The 25,193-nt window shown below is 48.4% G+C and overlaps 1 protein-coding gene and 1 long non-coding RNA gene across 2 annotated transcripts in view; one reads left to right on the plus strand and one right to left on the minus strand.

Annotated features, from left to right (window-relative positions):
• Positions 1–3,248: 3,248 nt before the first annotated feature.
• Positions 3,249–20,316, minus strand: LOC114026517. The gene is made up of 3 exons (XR_003567129.1): positions 20,283–20,316; positions 14,797–15,234; positions 3,249–3,627 (listed from the first exon to the last, which is right to left on the minus strand). It is a non-coding gene; the product is annotated as an uncharacterized LOC114026517 (long non-coding RNA).
• A 2,600-nt stretch (positions 20,317–22,916) lies between these two features.
• The window catches only part of SLC16A2 (solute carrier family 16 member 2), a 103,734-nt gene continuing 101,457 nt past the window's right edge, over positions 22,917–25,193 (plus strand). The window contains exon 1 of the mRNA XM_027839508.1: positions 22,917–23,205. Within this exon, the coding sequence (XP_027695309.1) occupies positions 22,917–23,205 (289 nt within the window). The remainder of the gene's footprint in view (positions 23,206–25,193) is intronic.

A 25,193-nucleotide genomic window follows, 5' to 3' on the forward strand; every position in this document is an offset into this window, starting at 1 on the left:
GTCTGTCAAATGCTATGACTGGACTCTAAGGATTTCTAAGGATGCCCCCTCAGAGGGCCTTCCATCTACTCTGTCTACATCTTGCATTACCTAGTCATTCTCACGTTGTCTCTGCCATTCGAATATAAGCTCCATCCGGATTCGGGCTGTCCTTTGAATCCCAATACCTAGTCTGGCACGCAGTTTGTTGTCCTTCGTTCTCGAAGAGGACCAAAATGACATCGCTATGTCTGGGTCAATGACAATAACAATGACAACGTGTCTGATGGGCTGATCAGGCCAACGTGAGCTCAGAAGGCTGGGCCCCAAGTCAGGCACAAATAGTCCAGAGGAACATAGTGGGCGCTTAATGAATGCTCGATCAGTGGCTGGCAAGATAGACATGATTTTGTCAGCACAGGATGCCACGTACCACCTGAACAGAAGGAAGGAAGGAAGAGATGGTGAGGAGCTCAGGAAAAAGACCACAAACCTGACACAGAAACATGATCTCATAGCTGTGGAGGACTTCTGCCATCAAGACATCTGCTAGAGTTATCTGCCAAAAGCAAAACAGCAGATGGAAAAACGAAGGCCTTCCTTAGCGACCATTTCATCTTTGGCAATCCATCACAACAGTAGCTCACGCTGATAGAGCACTCTAAGGTTTGCAACATGCTTTCCATGGATTATCTCATTAAATCATTACATTCACCCTGCAAGGTAGATGTTGCTATTCTCCTCACTTTACAGATGAGGAAACTGAGGCTCAGAGAGATTAAGTAACTTGCCCGTGGTCACACAGCTACTAAGCATCTGAGGCAAGATTCAAATTCCAATTTTCCTGACCCCGAATGCTAGCCACTGTACAACCTGACAAGATGGAGGAATGTGACCAAGAGAACGGCGGTTTCTGACCTGATACCGAGCAATAAAGCCCTTTCAACTGGACTATTGTAACAGCCTCCTCACTGGTGTCCCTGCCTCAAGTCTCTCCCCTCTCCAATCCATCCACCACGAAGATGCCAATATGATTTTCCAGAAGCACAGAACTGACACTGTCACTCTTTTACCAGATAAATTGCAATGGCTCCCTATTGTCTCCCGAATCAAATATAAGCTGCTTTATATGGAATTCATGACCTGACTCATGACTGCTTTTCTGGGTTTATTACACGTAACTTCCCCTCACACACCCACTGGCCTCCTTGCTGTCCCTCACATCTGACATGCCATCCCTAGCCTTTCTTTGCACTGGCTGACCCCCACTCCTGGAATGCTTCCCCTTCTCACTTCTACCTCCTAGAATTACTAGCTTCCTAGTGCCACCTTTGGGCACTAATGGGCCCTTTCCATCCACCCTTAGCCGCTATGCCTCCTTGTCCCCCAAACCCTTCATATTTGTTTGGCTTATGTATGGTATATCCTTGTGTATATATACATTGTTTCCCCTTGGTAGAATATAACCTCCTTGACACTAAGGATTGTTTAATTTTTGTCTTTTTATCTCCAAGCAAAGTACCTGGCAAATGGAGGTGCTTAAATACTTGTTGATGGACTGATTGGTTGCTAAAGTAGAACTAACTGGTAGACAAGTGACTACTCCATAATAGAGTTCATGATAGGGTGGCCGGGGAAAGCTCTGTGGCCCAGTTACCTGACCTCATTTATCCAGGGGGCCATATTCTCCCCAGAAGTTTTATACTATACTCAATACCAGAGAAGGCTGAGGGGGAATGACAAGTTTTCTATGGTTCCTAGGTTCATGGTGACTACTGCCTCCAGCTCCATCCCTTTCTGGACAGCAGTGCTCATAAAATCTTGTCTCAGCCCCCATCCACTGGGAAATCCTGCCCTCCTCCTTTCATGCTGTTTTCAATGGACCATAATTGTGTGAGCATAGCATAATAGAGTTGACTGCATAAATGTGGCTTGACTATATATAGTATTTTACTCATTATCTTTGAAGTAAGAGGAATAAAATTTCAAAATAGTAAAATATCTGTTGTACGAGTAATTCTCCTCAGTCCTAGGCAATCTACAGGCATGCTCACAAACCCAGAAGTTCCTAGAAATATAATCCCTTCAACTCATACATTTCCACTTGGAGCTGCAAGCATGTCCCTGCCCCACCATCTGCTTTTCCACGAAGAGCCTGCCAAAGGGTCGATGTCCAGTCGTGGGTAGGGGAGAAGATTTGAGGCCCAAGGCATCAATTCTTCTTCTTGCTGCTTTTCCTTACTTGCCACCCTCTGTAGCTGACCTTTGATCTTGCCCTCCAACTGCTTTCCGGTGCAGTTGTTTGTCAGTTGGGTTCCATAGGATTCTGATTAACCCATGACACCTACTCATTGCTAGTGAAGTGGAAGAATGGAGTGAGTGCAGACCCAGGCACAGGTGGAGACTCATCCCATGCGAGCCACTTCTCACCTCTTCAAAGCTCACTCTGCCCCATCCTGTGCCACGTCTGGCCCAGCTGCTCTTGAACTGTATGAGCAAGTGCAATCCAAGCTATAGGACCCATGGCTGGCCATCTGAAGCATAGCTATAAACCCTGTTACATATGTGCATAGTATATTCCATATGCAGCCTAGATTTGGAGAGAGGATATTTTTAAAAAGTTCTAAGAAAAGATAAGTAGGATGCCATGGTGTAATATACTGGGGGAGGGGTGGGGGAAGAGTCAGCCCAGGAAGGGTGGGAAACTCTAAAAAATGGAACTCAATTATGGGATTCTGAAGGCATAAGCAGAAATCATTCCAATGAGGAGAAAAAGAGAGGATTGTCAGTAGAGACCAGTGACTTCTGCAAGCATGCACTAACCAATGCATAGTATTTTAAATAACATGCATAAAAGATAAACATTACCGAGGATAGCAAATAACTGAGTCTGAATACAGGAATACAATCCGATCCTGGAAAGAGACCTGCAGGAATGTTAAAACCTAGAACGAGCTGAGCTTGGTGGAGAATCCTAAGGACAAGTAAAAGGTTTATTTGGGGTTTGAAAAATCTGTAGGGAATGTGAAAGAAGGGTTAGACTCATTCTGCTTTGCCCAAAGTGAAACCTGTGGCTCAGAACCACATATGGAGGTTCACAAGGGCCAACTTCCATCTTGAAGATTTCTCAGTAATAACTGAGGAATGGCTCACACCACTTCTCAGGGTTTCCCCTGGGAAGATCAGAACTCGGCTCATGTATCTAAAAGGGCCCCCAGTGTCCATGCAAGAACTCAGGCTAACAACGTATTGAATGCAGAATAGGCTTTATTTAACACAAATGCAAAAGACTTACTCGTGAGCCCATAAAGAGTCAGGAGAACTCTCTGCTTTGCCAACCCGGCCCTTACACTGACTTCAGCTGGAGTAAGGGGCAGGGTGCACTGTGGTTCGGCCAATGCCCTCAGGTAGGTTCTACCTTCTTTTAGGGCCACCTGGCTTATGGTGACATCAACCCTCACAATACAGGAGTACTCTTGCACTTTGTGTCCTCCGCTGTGCCGATCCTTCTTCCCTTTAACATCTCCATCTCCAGAAGGTGGCTCCTTCTCCCCTTCATGTCTCTGATTCCCCATTGCTCTGTGTCTCCAAATCAGTCTAGGTCTCCAACTGATACCAGTTCCTCCTTGGGGAAGGGGGGGCAGGGTGCTAGAAGTAGAAGTAGATTTGCAGAGAGGGAGATTAATTTTGATGTAAGGAAAGATTCCAACTAATGAGAGCAGTTCACATGGAATGGGCTGATTAGCTAGACCAAATGACCTCCGAGGTGCATTCGGACTCTGCAAATCTGTGACTTTGTGGTTCTGCAGAGAAGAAAAGGCTCAAAGAAAGGATGGACTTAGCAACTCTAAGGCAGGGTGCTTGACCTCTATGCCTGGGGAAATTCTAAAATGTGTTATGAAAAGAATGGTTATGAACATCCAGAAAAGTAGTGATCGCAAAGACGGAACGAGCATGTCTCCCTCAAGGGCAGGTAATGCCAAATTAAGTTCATTTTTTGGACAGGGTTATGAAAGCCCATTAAAGGTTGGCACCGTTTCAGCAATTTAGTTATTGTTGTTGTTGTTGCTGCTGTTATTGTTATTATCGAAGAGGCAGCTATGTGTTGAGGTAGAGTGTATAATGATCTAGGAAGCCCTGGGTTCAAGTCCCACTCTGGTCACATGATTTAACCCTTTAGTGTTCCAAGCAACTCTCTGTGTCTGTAAGTTACAGAAAAGACGCCAATTTGCATTGGTTGAGGGATTCTCCTCATTCAGGAGTCCCCCTTGTGCCCATGGAATCACAGCTCCATTCCCCACTCTTGTCTCTAACATAGGAGGAGGGCAAGAGGAAAAGGAACAATGTGATGAAAGGCCAAAAATGTGGGACTGAGCCTCCTGTGCAGGGAATGATGCCAGGGTCACTCTGGAATCGGGCTATGCCAATTCAGTTGCCTCTTCTGCAGAATGAGGGGGACTGGACCAGATGGTCTCCAAGTCCTCTTCCAGGTAGAAATTCTATTGTCCTACAGCTGAACTACAACTTGAAATAGGCCAGTGTAGTCATGGAGGGCATATCTTGAGCTGGATCTCAAAGGATGATTAGAATTTGTAGAGGCAGTAAGGAGGGCATGACAGAAGAGGAAAACAGCACAAGCGAAGGTATGGTTGCAAGGATGCCATTGGTGGAGATTTGGGAATCTTCTTTGGTCATGGGAATATCTTCGTTGTCATAGGATTTCTAGCAATGAGATGAGAGCTGTGATGGATCAAAGTAAGATGGCATCGTAGTAGAAACAGTATTGGTTTAGGAACTGGGAGACTTGGGTTGGAGTTGGCTCCTCTTTATCAGCCGTGTGACCTTGGCTAAGTCCCTATCCTTCTCCAGACTTCAGTTGCTCCTCTGTGTGGCAATGGTTTAGACTAGGTGAGCTCTAAGGGCCATCTGGAACAAACTCTGATTCTATCCCCAGGAGCAGTTGCTCATCCGTTTGAAAGGTGATATCTGCTTCCACATAGAGAGGGGGAGATAGACTGGCGGACCCCCAACAGTTTAGGCCCCTGGATGGAAGCCTCTCCTGTGCTCAGCCTGCTCCTCCATTTGGCTGCAGGAGGGCTCTGTGGCCTATAGAAATCTCACTGACCACGTGTCTGGGACCTCAGCAGTTCTGGAAAGGGTTGGGAGAGGGAGGAAAGAAGGGTGCCCAGCTGCTGCTGAGCCCTTCCAAGAAGCAGAGGGCTCCAGGGGCTGAGGAGCTGGCCTAGAGCCTGGGAACAGGAGCCAGGGACAGTAGCGAGTGGTCTGGAAAGCCAGGTTAGTTGCAAAGCGACACACCTCAAACCACCAGGGGGCATCAGCACCCTGGACAAGGCAGCTCTTCCCCTCTGGGTTGTAGGGACCTTGAAAGCTTGGTTGAGCAGCTGTTTTCCCCACCCCACCCCCTCCACCCTGGGGCCTTAAGCCCTCACTAGAACCTTGCCCTAGAGCCAAGGGTACACAGCAGGCCCAGACAAGCCAAAGGAGCATGGCAAATCCTGACCTGGTAAATCCCACCACTCCCCAGCAACCATGGTGGGAAGAGCTGAAAACTGAGTCTGTGCTACCTTTCAGACATTGAGCAAGTCTCTGGGCCTGAGTCTCCTCTGTGAAATAGACAAGATGATCTCTGAGGTCCCTTTCAAGTCCCAAGTCCCAAGTGACACATACTCGGGAGACTGGAAAGGACACTGAGAGGTGCCTACTTCCTCCGCTCCACTCATGCCTACATTTACCCTTCATAGTCATTGATTCATTCATTCCTCTAAGTCTCCACGATATCATTGAACGTCAGAGCTGAGAAGCACCGCAGAGATGATCTAGTCCAGTGCCCTGATTTTATGAGTGAGAAACCTCAGCCTCACACGTTTGAAAAAGGTGGCAGAGTTTAAGTGAATTTGATATCCCCGACCCCCCATTTATTAAGCTCCTACTGTGGACAAGGAACTGTGCTGGCGGCTGGTTAGTAGAAAGGTTAGACCTAGAGACAGGAGAGATGAATTCAATCTCTGCCTTTGGAGCTTCCTGGCTGGGTGACCATTGGCAGGTGATTTCCACTCTCTCACCTTCAGCTTCATCGCCTGTAAAATGGGGATAATATTGTAGGGCTGCAAGGTCATTAAGAAACAGAAGCCAGTTTTGAACCCAGGTCTTTTGAATCCAAATTCAGTGCCTCCCTATCTCTCAACATCTCCTAAAGGAATCTGCCACTCCCCTAGAGGGAAAACTTACCATCTAACATCTTCAGAGAAGCCAGATCAGAATTCCCAGGAATGGGAATCAGGAGGTCCAAGTTCAAGCGCTAACTATACCACTCACTAGCTATGCCATCTTAGATGAGTCATGTCCTATCCCTTTGTTTTCCCACATTTAAAATAATACCTATACATCTCGCCTCCCGGGGTGGTTGGGAGCATCCAAGACAAAAAGGATTTAAGGTGCTCTTATCAGCATACCTCTTGGATAAGAGAGCATGGCCTCCTGGGGTAAAAAAAAAAACAAAAAACAGGCAACAGATGAGAACAAGAGTTCTTAATCTGGGTCTATGGACCCCCAAGGGATCTGTTAATATATTGGGGGGGGGGTCTGGGAACTTTTTTTGATAATTAATTTATTTTTAGTTTTCAACATTTACTTCCATAAGATTTTAAGTTTTAAATTTTCTCCCCCTCCCACTTCTCTCCTCCCCCCAAGATGGCATGCAATCTGATATAGGCTTTACTTATATATTCATGTTAAGCATATTTTCCCATTAGTCATGATGTAAAGAACAATTAGAACTAATGGGAGGAACCACGAGAATGAAGCAATAAAACAAAACAACAAAGGAAAAGGAGCGCAAATAGTATGCTATCATCTGCATTCAGACTCCATAGTTCTTTCTCTGGATGTGGATAGCAATTTCCATTATGAGTCTTTTGGAATTGTCTTAGATTCTTGCATTGCTGTGAAGAGCCAAGTCTATCAAAGTCAGTCATCGCACAGTGTGGCTGTTACTGTGTACAATGTTCTCCTGGTTCTGCTCATTTCACTCTGCATCAGTTCATGTAAGTCTTTCCAGGTTTTTTTGAAGTCTGCCTGCTCATCATTTCTTATAGCACAATAGTATTCCATTACATTCATATACCACAACTTGTTCAGCCATTCCCCAACTGGTGGGCATCCCCTCAACTTCCAATTCTTGGCCACCACAGAAAGAGCTGCTATAAATATTTTTGTACATGTGGGTCCTTTTCCCATTTGTATGATCTCTTTGGGATACAGACCTAGAAGTGGTATTGCTGGGTCAAAGGGTATCCACAATTTTATACTCTTTTGGGCGTAGTTCCACATAGCTCTCCAAAATGGTTGGATCATTTCACAACTCCACCAACAATGTATGAGTGTTCCAATATTCCCACATCTTCTCTAATATTTATCATTGTCCTGTTTTCTCATGTGAACCAATCTGATAGGTGTGATGTGGTATCTCAGAATCATTTTGATTTGCATTTCTCTAATCAATAGTGATTTCGAACATTTTTTCATATGACTATAGATAACTTTAGTTTCTTCCTCTGAAAACTGCCTTTTCGTATCCTTTGACCATTTATAAAATGGGGAATGACTTGCATTCTTATAAATTTGATTCAGTTCTCTATATATTTTAGAAATGAGGCCTTTATCAGAGGCACTGGTTGTAAAAATCCTTTCCCATTTTTCTGCTTCCCTCCTAATCTTGGATGCATTGGCTTTGTTTGTGCAAAAGCTTTTCAATTTAATGTAATCAAAATTATCCATTTTGCATTTCATAATGTTTTCTATCTCTTGTTTGGTCATAAAGTTCTCCATAAATCTGACAGGTAAACTATTCCTTGCTCTCCCAGTTTGCTTATAGTATCAGTCTTTATATCTAAATCGTGTACCCATTTTGACTTTATCTTGGATGGGAACTTTTAAAAAATATTTTGATGACTATAGTTCAACATAATTGGTTTCCTTCAAGATGCCAGTGTACTAGGCTTCCTCAGACTGCCAAAGGGGTCCAGGACAACAAAACATCTGGATTAAGATGTAGAAGGGATGGATTTATGTTAATAACAAGGCCCCAGGCCCTCCTCAGTCCATGTTGGAAAAGGCTGGCCTTGGGCTTCTTTAGGCCCTTTCCTCTCACATAAGAGGGACTGGATAGGATTTCTGCTTCTTCCCAAATACACAATCTCCAGGGTCACTTCAGTCTCCCAAACCCAAGATCAAATGATCTCTCTCCAGTGACCCTGGCCCAAAGTCCCTGTGGGGACCCTGTCAGATCCAAATACTCAGCGGCCTTGCTCCAAATACTGCCCTTTGCCCCTCTCAGAGAGTAGCGGATTGGCAGGTGTTGATTACACCCAGTAGTCTGGCCATGGCAGTGGGCCAGTGGAGCAGGAGAGCCTTGGGCCTTATTTTGTAAACCACTGACTAGCAGGCCTGCCTCTGGCCCCCCTAGCACAGGGGTCTGAGTGCATTCTTTGGTGAGGCAGCCTGAGTTGGGGGCCCCTGATAATCTCCCAAGTTCCTACTCCTATTCCCCCAGGCAGGGAGCAGGGGGGTGGTGGAGAAGGGAGGCCCTCCTGCTGACTAGGGAGGCCCCACTTGGGGAGTCTGTGATTCATGTCCAGAAGGGGAACAGCTCCACAGCTGAGCTGCCTAGAAGGGTTTCTCGATTCCCACCAGCTGAACCTGGGTCTTCCTTATGTCCTTTCACAAGAGAGACAGTGTGAGGGGAATGTTGGGAGAAGCCCTGGCCTGGGCAGCAAATGGGGCAGGGGCCCCAGCATGGTTCTGTCCCTTACTCGTTGTGCTACCTTCCCATCTGTAAAATAAAGGAGTCAGACTAGATCATGTCTAAGGTTCCCTCCAAGAGTCAGATTCTCTGTTCTCGGGTCCTCCCAGCTCTGACGTTCCCTGTTCTAACAGCCTGTCTGGCTCTGATATTTCAGATTCTTAGGTTCCTTCCAGCTCTGACGTTCTCCGCATTAAGTTTCTTTTGATGTCTGATATTCCCTGTTCTGAGATCCCTCCCATCTCTGACTTTTTGCTTTCTAAGCTTTGATATTCCATGTCCTAAGGTATAGATCGTGAGATTATGACCTAAATTTGGAAAGAACCTTAGAGGTCATCTAGCCCAAGCTCCTCAATTTACAGATGAAGAAATCGAGGCCCAGGGGGATTAAGAGACTTGCCCAAGATCATCTATCCTCTATATTGTTAGGCCCTTTTGAGCTCTAATAATCTAAATGTTCTAGATCCTGTTAGGACCACTCATTACACCTTCCTGACTGCTTCTGGCAGGGGTGGATCAAAAGCACTAAGATTTCACACACACCAGGGGATATCAGAGGCCCAGAAACTGCTTCTTCCCAGCATCCTCTAGCTGATATCACTCAAGTACACCAACCTTGCCCTCAACTGTACTCATTGAGGGGAGCCATCCTGAAACTCAGTTCTAGCCTTCTATCCCTATTCCAAGATATGGACTGAAATGATAGAGAGCAGGAAACTGATGTCCCCATCTCTCCTTAAATGTGGGGTCCTGACTTGATGAAGAGATGGCAACACCTAATCCAGAAAAAAAGGCTCACCAGTTATCACATTCCAGGCTCCCTAGGGCAGGCTGGTGGGGGAAGTATTTGGGAACATTGGGGCAAGGTACCCACCTATTCTGACTACACTAGAGACAAGGATCCCTGCCTTTCCATTAATGTAGCCTCTTTCCTCTCCAACACAAATGCTGATAAACAGGTGTGGCCTATGTCCAGGTCCAACGACTAAGCCTTGGAAGGTCTAAGGACCTTCAATTTAGGGGACTGTAGGGTGCAGAGGTGGGTGGGTTTTGAAGAACTGTCATAATCTCAAAAATCCAGGGCTTGATAGCTTTGGAGTTTTAGACCAGGGTAATGTAGAATGAGTGCACATTAACTGACTTGTCTTAACTCATCATCTGTCAAAATGTGTGATTACAGGATCTCACAGACTTGGGCGTTATCTCGACATGTCCAAAACAGAACTCATGACCTTTCCCCCAAAGCCTACATGTCACCTTTGACTCCTCACTCTCTCTCTTGCCCCCCCATATTGAATCTGTTGCCAAGGCTTCTCAATCTCACCTCCGAAGCACCTATGGTAGACCTCTCCTTCTCTCCAATTACACAACCTCCACCAGAGCTCTGGCTTAGACCCACCTCTTGCCTGGACTATTGCAATGGCCTTCTAACTGAAGTTCCTGCCTGCTCTAATCCATTCTCCACTCAGCTGCTAAAGAGATTTTCTTAATATACAGATCTGGCCATCAAGCCCTGGGCTTTTGAGATTATGACAATTCTTCAAAACCTACCCACCTCTGCACCCTACAGTTCCCTAATCATATTAGGCCCCTCCCCCATCAAAGAATTCTAGCAACTCCTTATTACCTCCAGGATCAAATACAAAATCCTGTTTGGCATTCAAATCCTTTTCTAATCTGAGCCTTTTCTACATTTCTAGTCTTCTTACACCTTTCTCCCCTTCCCATACTCTACAATCCAGCCATGCTGGCTTCCCTTCTGTTTCTCACACACAACACTCCCATTTCCCCTCTCCACACCTTTGCAATGGCTGTCCCCCATACCTGGAATGCTTCCCCTCCTCACCTTGGTCTCTTACTTTCTCTGGATGCCTTCAAGACTCAGTTCCAACTCCCCCATTCTACAGAAGGCCTCATCTAGCCCTTCTCTCCCCTCCCCCACCTGCTAGTGCCTTCCTCTAGGGCTGCCTTTAGATCTCATATGTTCATAGTTTCTTGCATATTGTCCCCATCGTTAGAAGGTGAGCTACCTGAGGACAGGGACAGTCTTTACCTTTCTTTGTATCTTCAGTGTTTAGCGCAGAGCCTCACGGACACATCGTAAGGACTCGATAACTGGTTTTTAATTGCTGGTCCAACAGCAGCTCTGTTACTTCCTAGCGGTATGTGTCCTGTAGGGAGTCACTTAATTACTGGAGGGGTCATCTTCCTCACCGTTAATGAGAGAGTTGCTCTAGATGACCTCAAGGCTCTCTTCTAACTCTAAACGGACATCCCTCAATAGGGGTCATCATCCATCCATCCTTTGCTTGATGGCATCCAGTGCTGGGAGCTCTCTACTCTCCTGTTGCTTGCCCCGCCCCTCACAAAGCAAACCACTCCGTTTTTATTCAGTTCTACATTTTTTCCTTGTAGCAAGCCAAAATTGACTTCACAACTTACATTCAATATTCCTCATCGTGTCCTCTGGTGCCAACCAGACCAAGTCTAATCATTCTTCCATTTGACAACCTTTAAAGCAACTGAAGACAGCACTCAGGTCCCCTCCTAAATCTTTTTTTTTTTAATCTGACTCATGAGCAACTCACACCATAGAAGATGATGCACTCAACAAAGAGAATTGGGAGAGAGTAAACGGAGGAGCTTCTAGGGAGTGAGACTCTTGGCAGCAGAGAAGAGAGTCAGCCATCAATGAAGAAGAGTTAGCCCTGTCAGTCAAATGGCCCCAGAGGCATGAGGTGCCCAATTCTTTCACCAGACCCTTATGGAATAGTTTCCATTCTCTTCACAAAACATCTTCATTAAACACTATTTTGTCATAAAAAAAGAAAACATTTCTTAAAACCATCCCCCAAATGGACAATGGAGAAAATAGGGTCAAACTAGCCCCAGAGGAAACTGGGTAAATATTTGCTGAAGAAAATAGCCAATCTGACTCCACCAGCCTCCAGTGCCCTCCCCTTTGCCCCCAGTTAATTTTAATGACTCTCCTGCCCTTTGACTGACCTTAATTAGTCAACAACTTGGACTTGAAATGACCCCAAGGCCAGAGGACACCATCTGCGTACATGCCTTTACATCTAGCTGTATTAATAATTAAAGCCTTTCTCTTCTTATTAGGACTTTTGTGTTTTGGAAGCTTATTCCCCTCCCCTATAGAATCTGAGTTAGCATTCCTAAGTATAATCTTCAAGGACAAAATCCATAATCACAAGGCCCTTGATCCTCACTAGAGAAGATAAACTCAGGTCCCCCTTCTGGCAAGGCAGGCCCAGACAATTTAAAGGCAGAATTCCCTGGGAAGACTCATGGCCATATGAATTGAATTATATACTATCACATATATACCTATGCAGTCTTAACTGCTTCTTGCTTGCTTTTCTTCCACCCCTAAAATCAGCTAAGAAAGTCTTTCCCATTTCACCAATTATAATTTCATAGATGTGTCTATGGGCCTCACAGCACCTGGGATCACAGATAAGCCTCTCCACATCCCCCTTTGCAGCCAACTTTGAATAATCTGCAAGACTTTCTAATACCACAGTCTCATGCCCCTCAATCACTTACTGCCTTCAAAGATACCAAACTATAGATATGGAAATATGAGCAATAGATAGCACCTTGCTCCCTACCAGTCAATGTCCCGGAGCCCCTCAAAAGGAGCATTTCTAACACGTCAGGATAGGATGTACAAAAAGAGGAAACTGCGAAGTCCTCTTGGGAGCCACCACACCACCAGCCCAGTCTGGATGCAGATGTGGAAGCATCACACCCCCATCTCCCGCTCTCCTGAGACCTCTGTAGGTTGCACAAAATAGCCTTTTGTAATAGCCCACTGAGCCACCTCCCCAGCTTGGCACTCCTTAGGCGGACGTTCCTCTTCCAATTCAAGGGTGTTCTACAGGTCCGTACTATAATTCACAATCCCCTACTGCTACTCTTACATTTAATAATCAGCCAATAGACAGAGTGAGCTTGAAACAGTCATTTACTAACATGGTATCTTTGTAAGAAGATACAAAATAGTCACTCCATAAGCCTGGGTCATATTCTCTTACTATGAAACCCATGTCAGTAGGAAGCGCAGGCACACACTTAGAATATACTCGTAACGTGTCACACACATAGAGGACTCATGTGCCCAAGGGCACCTCATGCCTCTGGTGCCATTTGACTGACAGGGCTAACTCTTCTTCATTGATGGCTGACTCTCTTCTCTGCTGCTAAGAGTCTCACTCCCTAGAAGCTCCTCCGTTTACTCTCTCCCAATTCTCTTTGTTGAGTGCATTGTCTTCTATGGCGTGAGTTGCTCATGAGCAATGGGTGGGAGGGGAGACCTGATGGGGGAAGATTCCCCCTCCCTCTCTGCCTCCAGAGAGATCCTCTCTCCATCTGCCCTCTGGCAGGCTGGATGGAAGGGGAAAGGCAAGGAGCAATCCTCTCTCTAGAGCTGGGTTCTTCCTCTATAGCTGGCTCTCCTCTTTCTTGCCAAGGCTCACACTCCACAAAGCTCTCCTGCCTGGACCGTCTCCAGAACTGGTAAATCATCTTTTTAAACACCATCAGGGGCAGGCATGGCCAATGTTTATCTAATCAACAGCAAGCTGCCTTCTAATTCCATTAGGGATTTTGTAAAGGGATAAGAAATCATAGCAACATCTTTGCACTTCATTTAACGCATTAATATCTCATTACCTGACCCTTCTGTAATCTCATCAACTGAGCTGGAGAGGACATCAGTTGGTCCGGAATGTCCTGATCAACTCCCTCCTTCACTACACTTACATAAATCTCTTTCGGACAGGCAAGTTTTGTGCATGAGTTGTCTACTTTTCCTCTTTTCTGGTGTGGATAGTGAGTTACCATATAATCATTCACTTGGGGAAGGGCAAAAAGCCAAAGAGAAACTTCAGTTAGTCCCTTCATCTACCCTAGGACTGCATAAAAACACAATCAGAAGTAATGGACACTAGAAAAGAAGTTCTGTCGGAGAACCCAGCAAGACCACACAGAATGGAAATCTTCCACATCCCCATGAAAGAGGGCACTTTGGAGAACACAGAAACCATTCACCACCCTGATAGGGGTCACCCCATGGAGCACAGAGATTTGAACAGAATTTTAGAAAAGTTAGATATGATATCTCTCTGGCAATAACTGAATGGGAACAGAAAAGAGTATACATATTTTTCAGCTGTTCATGGAGCCTTAACAAAAACTGACCATGAACTAGGGCATACAAACCTCATAAATGGAGAAAAGTAGAAATATTAAACACAACACAATAACAATTGTATTCAATAAAGGATCCTTGAAGAGAGGATTAAAAATTAATTAGAGACTAAATAACCTAATCCTAAAGAATTTGTAGGTCAAAGAACAAATCACAGAAGCAATAGAAAATTTCATCAAAGAAAATCGCAATAATGAAACAACATACCAAAACTTTTGGGATATAGCCAAGACATTCCTGAGGGGAAATTTTATATATCAAAACACATTTATGAACAAAAATGGATAGTTCTATCCCTGTGGATGACTGAGGTGGAATGAATGTGCAGGTTATAGGAGTTGAAGAATTGGAAGTCAGTCAGGCTATGGGAGGGCACACTGACATGTATACTGCTATCCCCAAGTAAGGGTAAGGGTTAAGAAGGAAAGGAAGACTGGGTATAAAGGCATGAGACGTCTATGGTATTAGGAGAGAGTGGTCAGCTGTGCAGTGTCTTCCAGAGGAAATGTGGCAGCCATGAGTGCAAGAAGCTGGGAGTTTGAAAGGAAGGGGTCTAGGATGACGAGAAGCTTGTTAGTGATAGAATGAATTTCTCAGGACTTAATAGAAGGGGGAGGTAGAATACATAGCGACCCAGAAAAGGCAGGGAAGAGGAAGATGAGAATGAGAGACCCACAAGGGGTTGAAAGGGAAGCAGATTGTTGCCTGGGTGACTCCAGATCACAGGAATTGAGTGAGAAGGATATGGGAGTTTACTACTCACAGGACGAGGATAGTACTAGTTGACTTGGGCTTTCAGCCTCCAAGGTTCTGTGATGGCAAATGGCTTCAGTCTGCTCTCTCTCTCAAACACCAGAGAAGATGGAGTTGAACCAATAGGAAGGTCAGCTCAAACATCTGGGTCAGTGGAATACCTGCTGTTCAGGTCCCCTGGGAGTCTGATTCAACTTGCACATGGTACTAGTTCTTTTGCCTCATCCCAAGACGTCATGCTGCTCATGGACCGTACATTTGGTTCTTGGTCGGGCCAGATGTCTGAAGCCCTGGTCTTAGATGAAGTCGTGGCAGTGAAACAGTTGGTGCCTCAGCACTCTCCTGTTCTGGAGAACTGAAATGCTCTTGTTTTTCTCAGGTGCCATCAAGGAGGCCAACAAAACTGAGCTCTGAGAGAAGTTAGGGTTAGAGACCCATGTTCCCAGATCTAGTGATGGAAAAGGAATAATCAGTAAGGCCCTAGGTGACAGAAGTGGCCTTGGCCTAGCTGGGAACAGGACAAGAATGATGGACAGTAAACCTCAGAATGAGGCAGCTTTCTGCCACCTACCCAGCCACCACCTCCCAGGGAGCCCAGTAGGAATGAAAGGTGAGGCTTTGTAGTTTTATCAGATGGCTCATGACCTCAACATGTAGCAGTGGGAATCCAGTCAAGGCTTCCAAGCTTAGGCCCTGAGAGAGAGACCAGAGCAGTGGCCCTCTCCCTTGGGCCCAGTGACAGAGGATACTCTGCTGCTTTATAAACATTTCTTAAGTTTATCTGTGTGTATTCCTTACTCCACACACACCCCCAACCCCTAGGAAGGGCATATACTAGATATATTTCCTCTCCCCTTAAAGCACCTTAGACAGGGCCAAACTGGCTGGCTAACTTGCCTTCACTGTCCCCAGTTTGGGAACTCAGGCTTACAGACCACAGCTGGCAAACTCTGCCCATGAGAACTAGAAGCTATGAGACATTTTCTTTCCCAATCTGTAGTCCACAGAGCCATTGTCTGCTAATTTGTAGGGCACAACAGGAGCCTGATAATGTTCAACTTTCTTGACAAACTTTTAAGGAGTCAAACAACGGTTCAAGGTAAAATCAGAAAAGATGCCACAAGGAAGTCCCCATTCAATTGCCAAGTGAATAATTGCACCCAGAGAGACATGAAAGGTCATCAAGTCCAACCCTCTGTCTGATTGGAAGATGAATCTTCCCTTTACAATCTCCCTGCAAAGTGGCTACCCAAGTTCTGTTTAAGCATTTCTAATGGCAGGGAACTGACAACCTGCAAAGGCTTCCTAGTCTACTCTTGGGGAGCTCTGGTTGTTCCTTATACTAAAGAGGTTAAGCCAGCCTTATAAATGCACTCCTCTCCCCATTCTTCACATGCAGTTTAGCCAAATACATGATCTAGAGAATTTCTGCCTCCCTCTTCTTACCAACACATACTTCCCAGTGGCTTCTTCTAGGTATGAAACCATTTCTTCCCCCATACTTTCCAATTGCCTATGTCCTCCCCTATCCCATGAGTAAGCTCTGGCAACTCCTTATCCAGTCAACCCCAAAAATCATAGAGCAAGTTAGAGGAGGAATCAGAACCAGAAGCCATGTTTCTCTGGACTTCAATTTTCTTATTTGTAAAATGAGAGTTTGGGACTAGTGATCTGTGAGGTTCCTTCCAGCTCTAAATCCACGCTCCTATGATTCCTAGTCTTTGTGAGGCATGACTCCCTGGTGCAGGCCCTTGTCACTTCCTGACTGGCCAACCAAAATAGCCTGCTCCTTGGCATCCTAGCCTCGTCTCTCCCCACTCCAGTCCATCCTTCACTCAGCTGTCAAATAAACCTTCCTTAATGCACAGATCTGACAGTATCATCCCCCACCCCCCACACTCAATCAACTAACTCCAGTGGCTTCCTATTTCTTCCAGGATCAAATAGAAAATCCTGTTCGGCTTTCAAAGCCCTCCATAACCTGACTCTTCCTACCTTTCTGGGCTTCTTACATCTAGCTCTCCCTTACATACTTTCTGATCTAGTGACGGTGGCCTCCTGGCTGCTCCTCAGACAGGGTACTCGTTCCTTTGCACTGACTGTCCCCCATACCTGGAATGTTCTCCCTCAACATCCCCACCTCATAACTTCCTTCAAGGCTCAGCTCAAATCTCATCTTCTGAAAGAGGCCTTCTCTCCCCTCCCCTCCCACGACCCCAACACTGGTAGTCAACAGTCAATAAACATTAATCAAGTGCCTACTATGTGTCAGGCACTGACACATGAAATATGAAAAAGCACTGAGGGGGTACAAATATGAAAAAGAAAGACAGCCTCTGCCTTCAAGGAGCTTACAATCATATGGGGAAAGAGGCACAAAAGAAAACTGAAAAGGGGAGTGGGAAGAAGGGATGGTAACCAGCATGGGGGCACGGTGAAAAGTTAAAGAAATCCAAAATGAGTGCAGCATTTTGGGCAATGAGAAGATTTCCTTTGGAAATTACCTCCCAGTTACACTGCATATATCTTGCATGCATCTGTCATAGAAGCAATGAAACATAAGCTTAGACAGACTTTGGGAGATGGTGGAGGATAGAAGATAGAAGGGCCTGGCCAGCTATGGTCCATGGGGTCATGAAGGGCCAGACACAACTGAACGACTGAACAACCACAACACACAGCTGTTTACATGTTGTTGCCTTCCATTAGAATGTGAAATCCTTGGGGGCAGGGGACTGTTTCTTATCAGCACAGTGCTTGGCACAAGAGTAAGCCTGACTCACTCTATTCCATCATTCTCTCTATTTGTTTGGAGCCTCCATTTTGTATGGATCTTCTGAGAGGATTTTACCACCAAAGGCACAGTTTTAAGAGCTAAAAATTACAAAGGTACTACCAAGTATTGATCGTCCCCAGTGGAAAATAAGAGAAGGGGATACATCACTGCATGTTGTAAACTGAACCACAGAGAATGACAGTAACTTATACAAATACACACAAGCTGTTGGCTGTGATGCCATTAATCCTGGAGGAAGTTGAATCGGTCTATAAAGTTGCTCTGACAAGGCCAGGATAGAGAAAGGCAGGGAAGAAATGGGAGATTACACACAGACAGCCATCAGCAATAACAGGTTAAGGAGTTAATGGATTCTCTCTCCTATCAAAATTATCTACAAACCATCCCACTTCTTCAACCTGCATGACCTGCAAACCAATCGACCTCTTCATTCCTCCATTGGACACCCATTACTCATCCCGACTTCTTCCTTTCTCCTATAGAAATGATGATCTACAAGCTACCCCCACTCCAATTCTCCTTGTAGATCTCAGGAAAATAAAGTTGCTCTGCCTTGCCAGTCACCATAGGGTTAAGGGGTTACCGAGGCATGCTTCCTATCTGCTTTTTTCCCACAATGCTCCTGCTGGCTGAGATGGCTGGGCAGGATTGCTTTGGTCATCTTTTCCCCTCACTCCCCCTACTCTAAGAATAGAATGGCTATCGAACTGGACTGCCCCAGCTCTCAGGAAGTGGGCTCCTTGTGCCTTAGCCAATTGATCTGTTTGTAATGCACTTATTATCATGAATAGCCTCCTGGCACAGACCTAGATAAGAGCCACCCTGAGTTCAGCATCTCTGTCCATCACCTCTCCTCTGAAGGCACCTGAAGGTGTGGGGATTTCAAATGATTTCAAAGTAATTCAATTCAGCCCCAAAACATTTACTAAATACCTACGATGTGCCACGCCCTGTGCCAGGTGACAGGGATAGAGAAAAAAAACAAACTCCTGAAGGAAACAAAACATATAGATAGGTAAACATGTACACACTGTCACAGAAAACAGAAAATGATGTAAAGTGGCTTCAGTGGGAGAGTACATTAGTAACAAGGACTAGGGGATCAGGAAAGGTCCCCAAATACAAAGCAGCACCAGAGCCATGACTTGAAGGAAGCCAAGGATTCCAAGAGGTGGAAATGGGGAGGCAGCACATTTCAGGCCTAAGGGACCACCTGTACAAAAGCAGAATGAAAGCGGAAACAGCTAGCAGGCCAATTTGGCTGAAATATAGAATGCATCAATGTAGGAGAAGGCTTGAAAGGTTGATGGGAGTCAGATTTAAAAGGGTCTGCACGTCCTGGCTGACAACTTAGTTCAAGTCAACAAATTCTGCCAAGAACTCCAGGTATGGGAACGGTGGGAGCGAAGGTATGGAGGTGGAAGAGATCAGGAGGAGAAATGGGGCTGGAGAGAAGGCCAGTTGGGTTGGAGTGTAACAAAAATAGTATTATGTGATCAGGCTAGACAGGTAAGTTGGAGCCAGGTTACAGAGGGCCTTGAATGCCAGTCAGGAGTTTTTCTTTTACTTGGTAAGCAGTTGGAAGTCACTGAAGGTTTGTGAGTGAAGAAGTGACATGATCAGAGCCATGCACTTGGTAGATTATTCAACATGTAGAGGCTGGATTGGAGAGGGGATTAGTCTGGAAAACGGGGAGACCAGTGACATCACTATCATTTCCCTAATGTGGACAATAAAAGAACATCCTCTCTACCTGCAACCTAGTTCTCTTTTCAGCTCCCTATGTGCCAAATCTCCTTTTCCAGACTTTTGGATTTCAGACATCACTATGACATTCTAGCTTTCCTCTAGAAAAGAATAAAAAAAAATCAGGTAGTCAATCAACAAGCATTTATTAAGCAACCACTATGTACCAGCCACCACACTAAGTGCTGGAGATACAAAGAAAGGTAAAACCAAAAAAACCCCCAAAAACAGCAAAAAAGTCTCAGCTCTCAAGGACCTCACATTCTAACGGGAGAAATGACCTATCAGTAACAAGGTACATACATAATATATTGTAAATGGAAGGCAATGTTCAAGGGGAATGCAGGTGGAAGAATTGGGAAAGGCCTCCTGCAGAAGTTGAGATTTAAGCAGAGTCTTGAAGGAAGCCAGAGAAACAAAGAGATGAAGAGGAAGAGCCTTCTATGGGGGGGGGGGGAGAAGGGGGAGGCAACCAGTGCCAAAAACAGTGGGGAGATGAAATGTCATGTTGGAAAGAACAGTCATTGTAACTAGATTGTAGAGTGAGTGGAGGAAAGTAAGGTGTAAAAAGACTGGAAAGGTAGGAAGGGGCCCTATTCTAAAGTGCTCTAAATGCCAAAGAGTGAACTTTTTGCTTGATCCTGGAAATAACAGCTATTGGGGGTTTTTTTGGGGAGGGGAACATGGTCGGATCTGTGCTTTAGGAATCACTTTTGCAGCTGAGTGGGGAATGGATTGGAGAAGGGAGAGACTTGAGGCAGGAAGACTAATTAGAAGGATAATGTCCAAGGGAGAGGTGATGGAGAGCCCCAATGACAGTGGAGCCTCTGTGAGTGAGGAGGAAGAGACATAGGGAGGTGGAAATGACAAGATTTGGTAACAGATTTGTAGATGTAGGGTGACAGTGAGGGGTTAAGGAGTTGGAAACTTTCTTGATTTACAACCATGCATACCTGAGTGGAGGCTGGAGGATGGACGAGATTACTTCTGTACCTAGAGGATTCTCTTGAAAGACGAGTGAGGATAATAATAGCTTCCGTTATAAAGCAGTCTACATATATCAGCTCATTTGATCCTTGCAACAACCTGATATGGTAGGTGCTATAGCTATCCTCATTTTAGAGACAAGTCAACTGAGGCTCAGTGGTTAAGTGAATTCCCCATGGCCACACAGATTCTGAAGCAGGATTGGAACCCAGGTCTTCCTGAATTCTTTCCAGGTTCAAACCTCTATGCACTCTGTCCCATTCTTCTCAATGGAAGTGAGTGCACCGGTTAAGATTGATTTGTTTACTTCTGTTTGGTTTCTAACCTTGGTTTCTATACTAGAGCTGAGGGTGGGGGAGGAAACCACTGGTAGGTGTGTCTGGGTATCTTCACTGTCTTTTCTGCCTCTCCTTTAACTCTAACCCTAACCCTTGAGCTGAGGGGGAATAGTTTCCAGCAGTCTGCACAAGGAAACAACCAAGAAGAGAATCTGAGTATGAACTCGATTTGGGAATTAGAAGACCTTGGGAAAGTGGGTAGCTGTGAAGTGAGGGTCCCCTGAACCAAAGGTCTCTTCCAATCAGGCCCAGTGCCTGGAAAACATGCCTTTAGTAAAAGTAACATCCTCTATAAACATCTTAGCACTAAGGAGTTTATCAGATTGGCTAATTGAGGCTAACAGAGAGCAGTGTAGGGGCAATAGGTCACAGTATGCCTATGATTGGATGGGTGAAGACAGTAGTGAAGACCCTAGGACACTGGGCATCTCAGAGTATGCGCCCAGGTCAGGAGGTCAGGTCACTGAAGTCACCAAAGGAGAGAAGGGAGTGTACCAAAGGCACAGTTCCCTTTCCAAACTTTCTTTAGAGTAGGCTGAGCTGGCCAGGCTGGGCTTTTCCGATATGACAAGTGCCCAGGCTGGAGGTGCACTTAGGGATCCTGAAATGGGGTGGGATCCCACTGAGGAGAGGGTGATCCCAGACCCTGGACTCCATCATTAACGATTCTCCTGATCTCTGATTCATTTCCCTTCAGACTTTTGATAAGGATCCCAGAGATGGTTAGGGGAGGTTTCTCTGGATCCCTGCCAACCTTGGGCAGGGGTTGGTGTCCCATTCTTCAGGACGGTGGGGAGGGCAACAGGGTACAGAGAGGAGGAAGGGAGACAATGGGGAGGAACCCCAGCCCTGGGGTGAGGGAAAGAGAATTGACTGCAGCATCCGAGGCTCCGGGCCCCGGGTATAGCAGTGGATGTGCCCCAGGAAGGTACCAGAGGGCACACCACAGTATGGCACCGCACTACACATTCTATTCCATTCCATGCCTGCGGCCCCAGCCCAGCCCAGCCCAGCCCACGAACCCAGTCCGGGGCTCCTGGCGGCCTGTCCCCTGCTTCCCCAAACTGCTGGCCACTACTCAGTCCGCCCCCGCCTGGCTCGGTCCGGTCCGGCCCTGGGGCAGAGGGGAGGGGCCCGCGCTGAGCCCTCTCCCCCGCCGGCCCTGCCCCCAGCGTCGTGCCCACCTCTGCCACGGCCGCCGGGCGTCGTTTCCCCGGCCCCTGGCCCCGGCCCCCCGTCCAGCTCGGCCCCCGGAGGCTCGGGGCTGGGGCTCGGGCTCGGCGCAAACAAAGCCCTGATTGACTTCCCGAAGGGGCGGGGCCCGGCGCTGCGGGGCCGCCTCCTCCCGGCCCCCGGATTTACAGGCCCCGGGAGCTCTGGGGGGCAAGAAGGGTGGGGGCTTCGCCTTCAGGGCCAGGAGGGGCTACCCCGCACCCACCCCAGCGCGATCCCCGGGCGCGGGGGCCCCTTCGGGGCCCACCTCCCGGGAAGCCAGGCCAGGGCGGGGCAGCCCTGGGAACAAGGGGGTAGTGGGGTGCCCCTCGAGGGCAGGGGTGGGGTCCGACGCCCAACCATCTCTTTTCCATTAGAGGTGAGCGAAATGCACCCCTTGTCCTGGGCTGGTGCTTGGGTGGCGGGTGGAAGGGGCCTGGTCATAAGTCCGAGCGGAGGAGAGCACAGTCGCCACCCCCCCCCTCACCCCCGCCCTCCGCCCGCAGGGGATTCAGGCCCTCAACCCATCGGGAGGGCTGAGGACCCGGGGCCCGTCTGACCTCCCCCTTTCCTCTCTGACCTCACCTCCCGCCCTAGCCAGCCTCTGGAGACCGAGGGCGGCTAAGTTTGGCTATAGAGGGGAGGGGGCAGGCCCGAGGTACCCGGGGGGGGGGTGTATGGGGGGAGGAGGAAGAGGAGGAGGAGGAGGAGAAGCGGTGAGAAGTCTGTAGCCGCTGCAGACAGTGGGAGGAAGGGGGGGGGAGGAGGAGGGGGGGAGGAGGAAGGGATGACAGGGGGAGAGGGCGGGGGGGGGGGGGGGGGGGGGGTGGAGGAGGAGGAGGAGGAGGAGAGGAGGGTATGAGGGACCGTCTGTCGCGGGACGGTCTGGGCAGCTAGGGCGCTGGGCCGGGAGGAGGCGGCAGCAGCAATAACAGCCGGAACAACAACAACAGCCGCGCCGCGCGGAGCCCAGCCCAGCCCAGCCCAGCCGTGCCGCGCCGCGCCGCGCCGTGCAGCCACCGGCTCCCCGCGCCCGCGCCCGCGCCCGCGATGGCCCTGCAGAGCCCCGAGTCTGGAGGAGAGAAGGGGCCCTGGGAGGCGGAGGAGAAGGAGCCGGTGAGCAGCCCCGAGCCCGAGCTCACAGTGAGCACCCGCGGCCCCGGCTCCGGCCCCGGCCCGGGCTTCCAGCCCCCCGAGGGGGGCTACGGCTGGCTCGTGGTGTTCGCCGCCACCTGGTGCAACGGCTCCATCTTCGGCATCCAGAACTCCTTCGGGATCATCTACACACTGCTGCTGGAGGAAGAGAAAGGGGAGAAAAGCCAGCAAGAGTTTAAGGCAGGTGAGTGGCCCCCACTCCCCACGCCCTGCAGCCCCACTCTCTCCGCCACCTCAGCGGCACTCACCTGGCTGGCTTTTCCCTCCGCTCTGTTCGCCTTCGGGAGAGGAGCTGGCTTGTGCGTCTGTGCACCCGGGGGCAAGCTTCCGACCCACCTGCGCGCCCTGCAGCCCCGCCTGCGGCTGACACTGGGGACCCCATCGCCTCGCTCTCCCCAGACTCCCAACAGCGGGCCTGTGGCTCGGGCCATCCTGGCTGGCGGGCAAGGTCCCCTGGGCAGGCAGAGCTCGGAGCAGCCGCCCCATTGGAAGCAATGAACTTTTTTTTTTCCTCGCAAACGTTTCCATCCATTCACCTCCCGGGGTTTGTTTAAAATACTCAGTGCGTGCGTGTGTGCTGGGGTTGGGGGCGGGGGGAGGGACGGTATTTACATTTATTACTTGTCCCAAGTCTAGACGAGGAGGGAGGCAAGCACAGACCAGGTTCCTGAGCTCTCCAAAGAGCGGAATCCGCTTCTGTGGGCACGGAATGGCTCGGCACGGGCCGGTTGCACTAGAAATGCTTTAGAAATTTTGGCAGATCGGCGCGCAGACGGGCACATGGCAGGCGTGCGTGTGTACGAGTGTATATGTATGTATATACGCGTGTAGGGGGTGTATGTGCGTGTGTGTATGCGCGTGCCCCTGTCTTTTTCCGCCCTGGTTATAACTTGCTTTGCCAGGGTCGCCCACTGCCCGCCGCCGTCCAGTTCAACCAAAGCGTGCTATACACCCCGCCCCCGCCCCCCGTTACTGGTGGTGGGACTCCCGGCAGCTGCTTGCCTCCCACCACATTCCTAGCCCTGCACTAGAGGCTGGGGGCTTCGGGCTGCGAAAGTATGTGTGGGAACCCAGGTCAGACCCAGGACCTGAGGGTCCCACCATTGGCATCAGAGGGAAGCCCTTGGGTCTTGATTCTCTCGATAGAAGTGGGATGGGGGGGGGGGAAAGGTCTCCTTTCCCTTCCTGTCACCAGACCCGGGAGATTCGAGCTTGCACACGCACACACACAAACCACAGAGCCACAGTCACACGAGCGCCTGCTGTTAAACCCATACGTGGGCTCGGAAGGTTCAAGAAAACCAAAGTGGCCTAAATCTCCTGCCCTCCACATCGCAGAAAAGTCTATGTCCCAGTGTAGGGACTGAAGGCTCTGAGAAGTACCCTCTGGCCCAGGGCGCCTAGGGTGCCCAGTCCAGCCGAACCCAACACCACCACCCCTGGTCAAAGGAGGACGCTGGAGCTGACCTTGGCCTGCTCTTTGCTGGGCTTGGCCAGGAGCCCTAGGCCACCCTCCCTCCTACCCCCAGAGAAGCCTTGAGGCTGGGGGGGTGGGGGGGGACAGGGGAAGAGATGAACTTCGGAGACCTGGAGGCGACCTTTCTCCCAAAGGGCAAAGGGTTGCCAAGTGGACAGATAGGGTCCCTCTGTGCCCTGCAACGGGCGATCACCGTGGCGTTGTGCCCAAACTGCTCTCAGTTCATTGCCCTCAGGCTGGGGAAATCGGGGTGGAAGCCTCTTCCTGGGTGACCTATTTCAGTCTCCCTCCCCCAAGCACCGCCAGTTCTGGGGCCTGCTCCAGGGCCCGGGGTGTGCTAACTGGTACGTAGTAGGGGCATCGAACTTGGAGCCTGCTGGGCTATGTGGCCAGAACTCCTGCCGACTTCAAAGGTTCCCCATGGCTCAGCCGGAGCCTCGAGGGGAAAACTTCAGGGGTCTCCTTAGCTCATGGCCTGTGGGCTTCTGTGGAAAGTAACCGTAGTGCCGAAGACAGGTTTGGCTGTCTGCTGTGACACTTCCATCTGTGGGACCTTAGCAGGGCACCTTGTACTGTGGTCTTTTGGTGGTGTTTTCCACCCTCTGGGCCAGCTAGCTACTCCCTTAGCTAAGCTTTGTATGCTCCTCCCCCTCCCCACCTCCAGCATGGAGCATAGTGCTTTTGCAGTTTTGTTT

The sequence above is a fragment of the Vombatus ursinus genome, unplaced genomic scaffold (genome assembly GCF_900497805.2).
Source record: "Vombatus ursinus unplaced genomic scaffold, bare-nosed wombat genome assembly UNPS02004691.1, whole genome shotgun sequence".
NCBI classification, from domain to species: Eukaryota; Metazoa; Chordata; class Mammalia; order Diprotodontia; family Vombatidae; genus Vombatus; species Vombatus ursinus.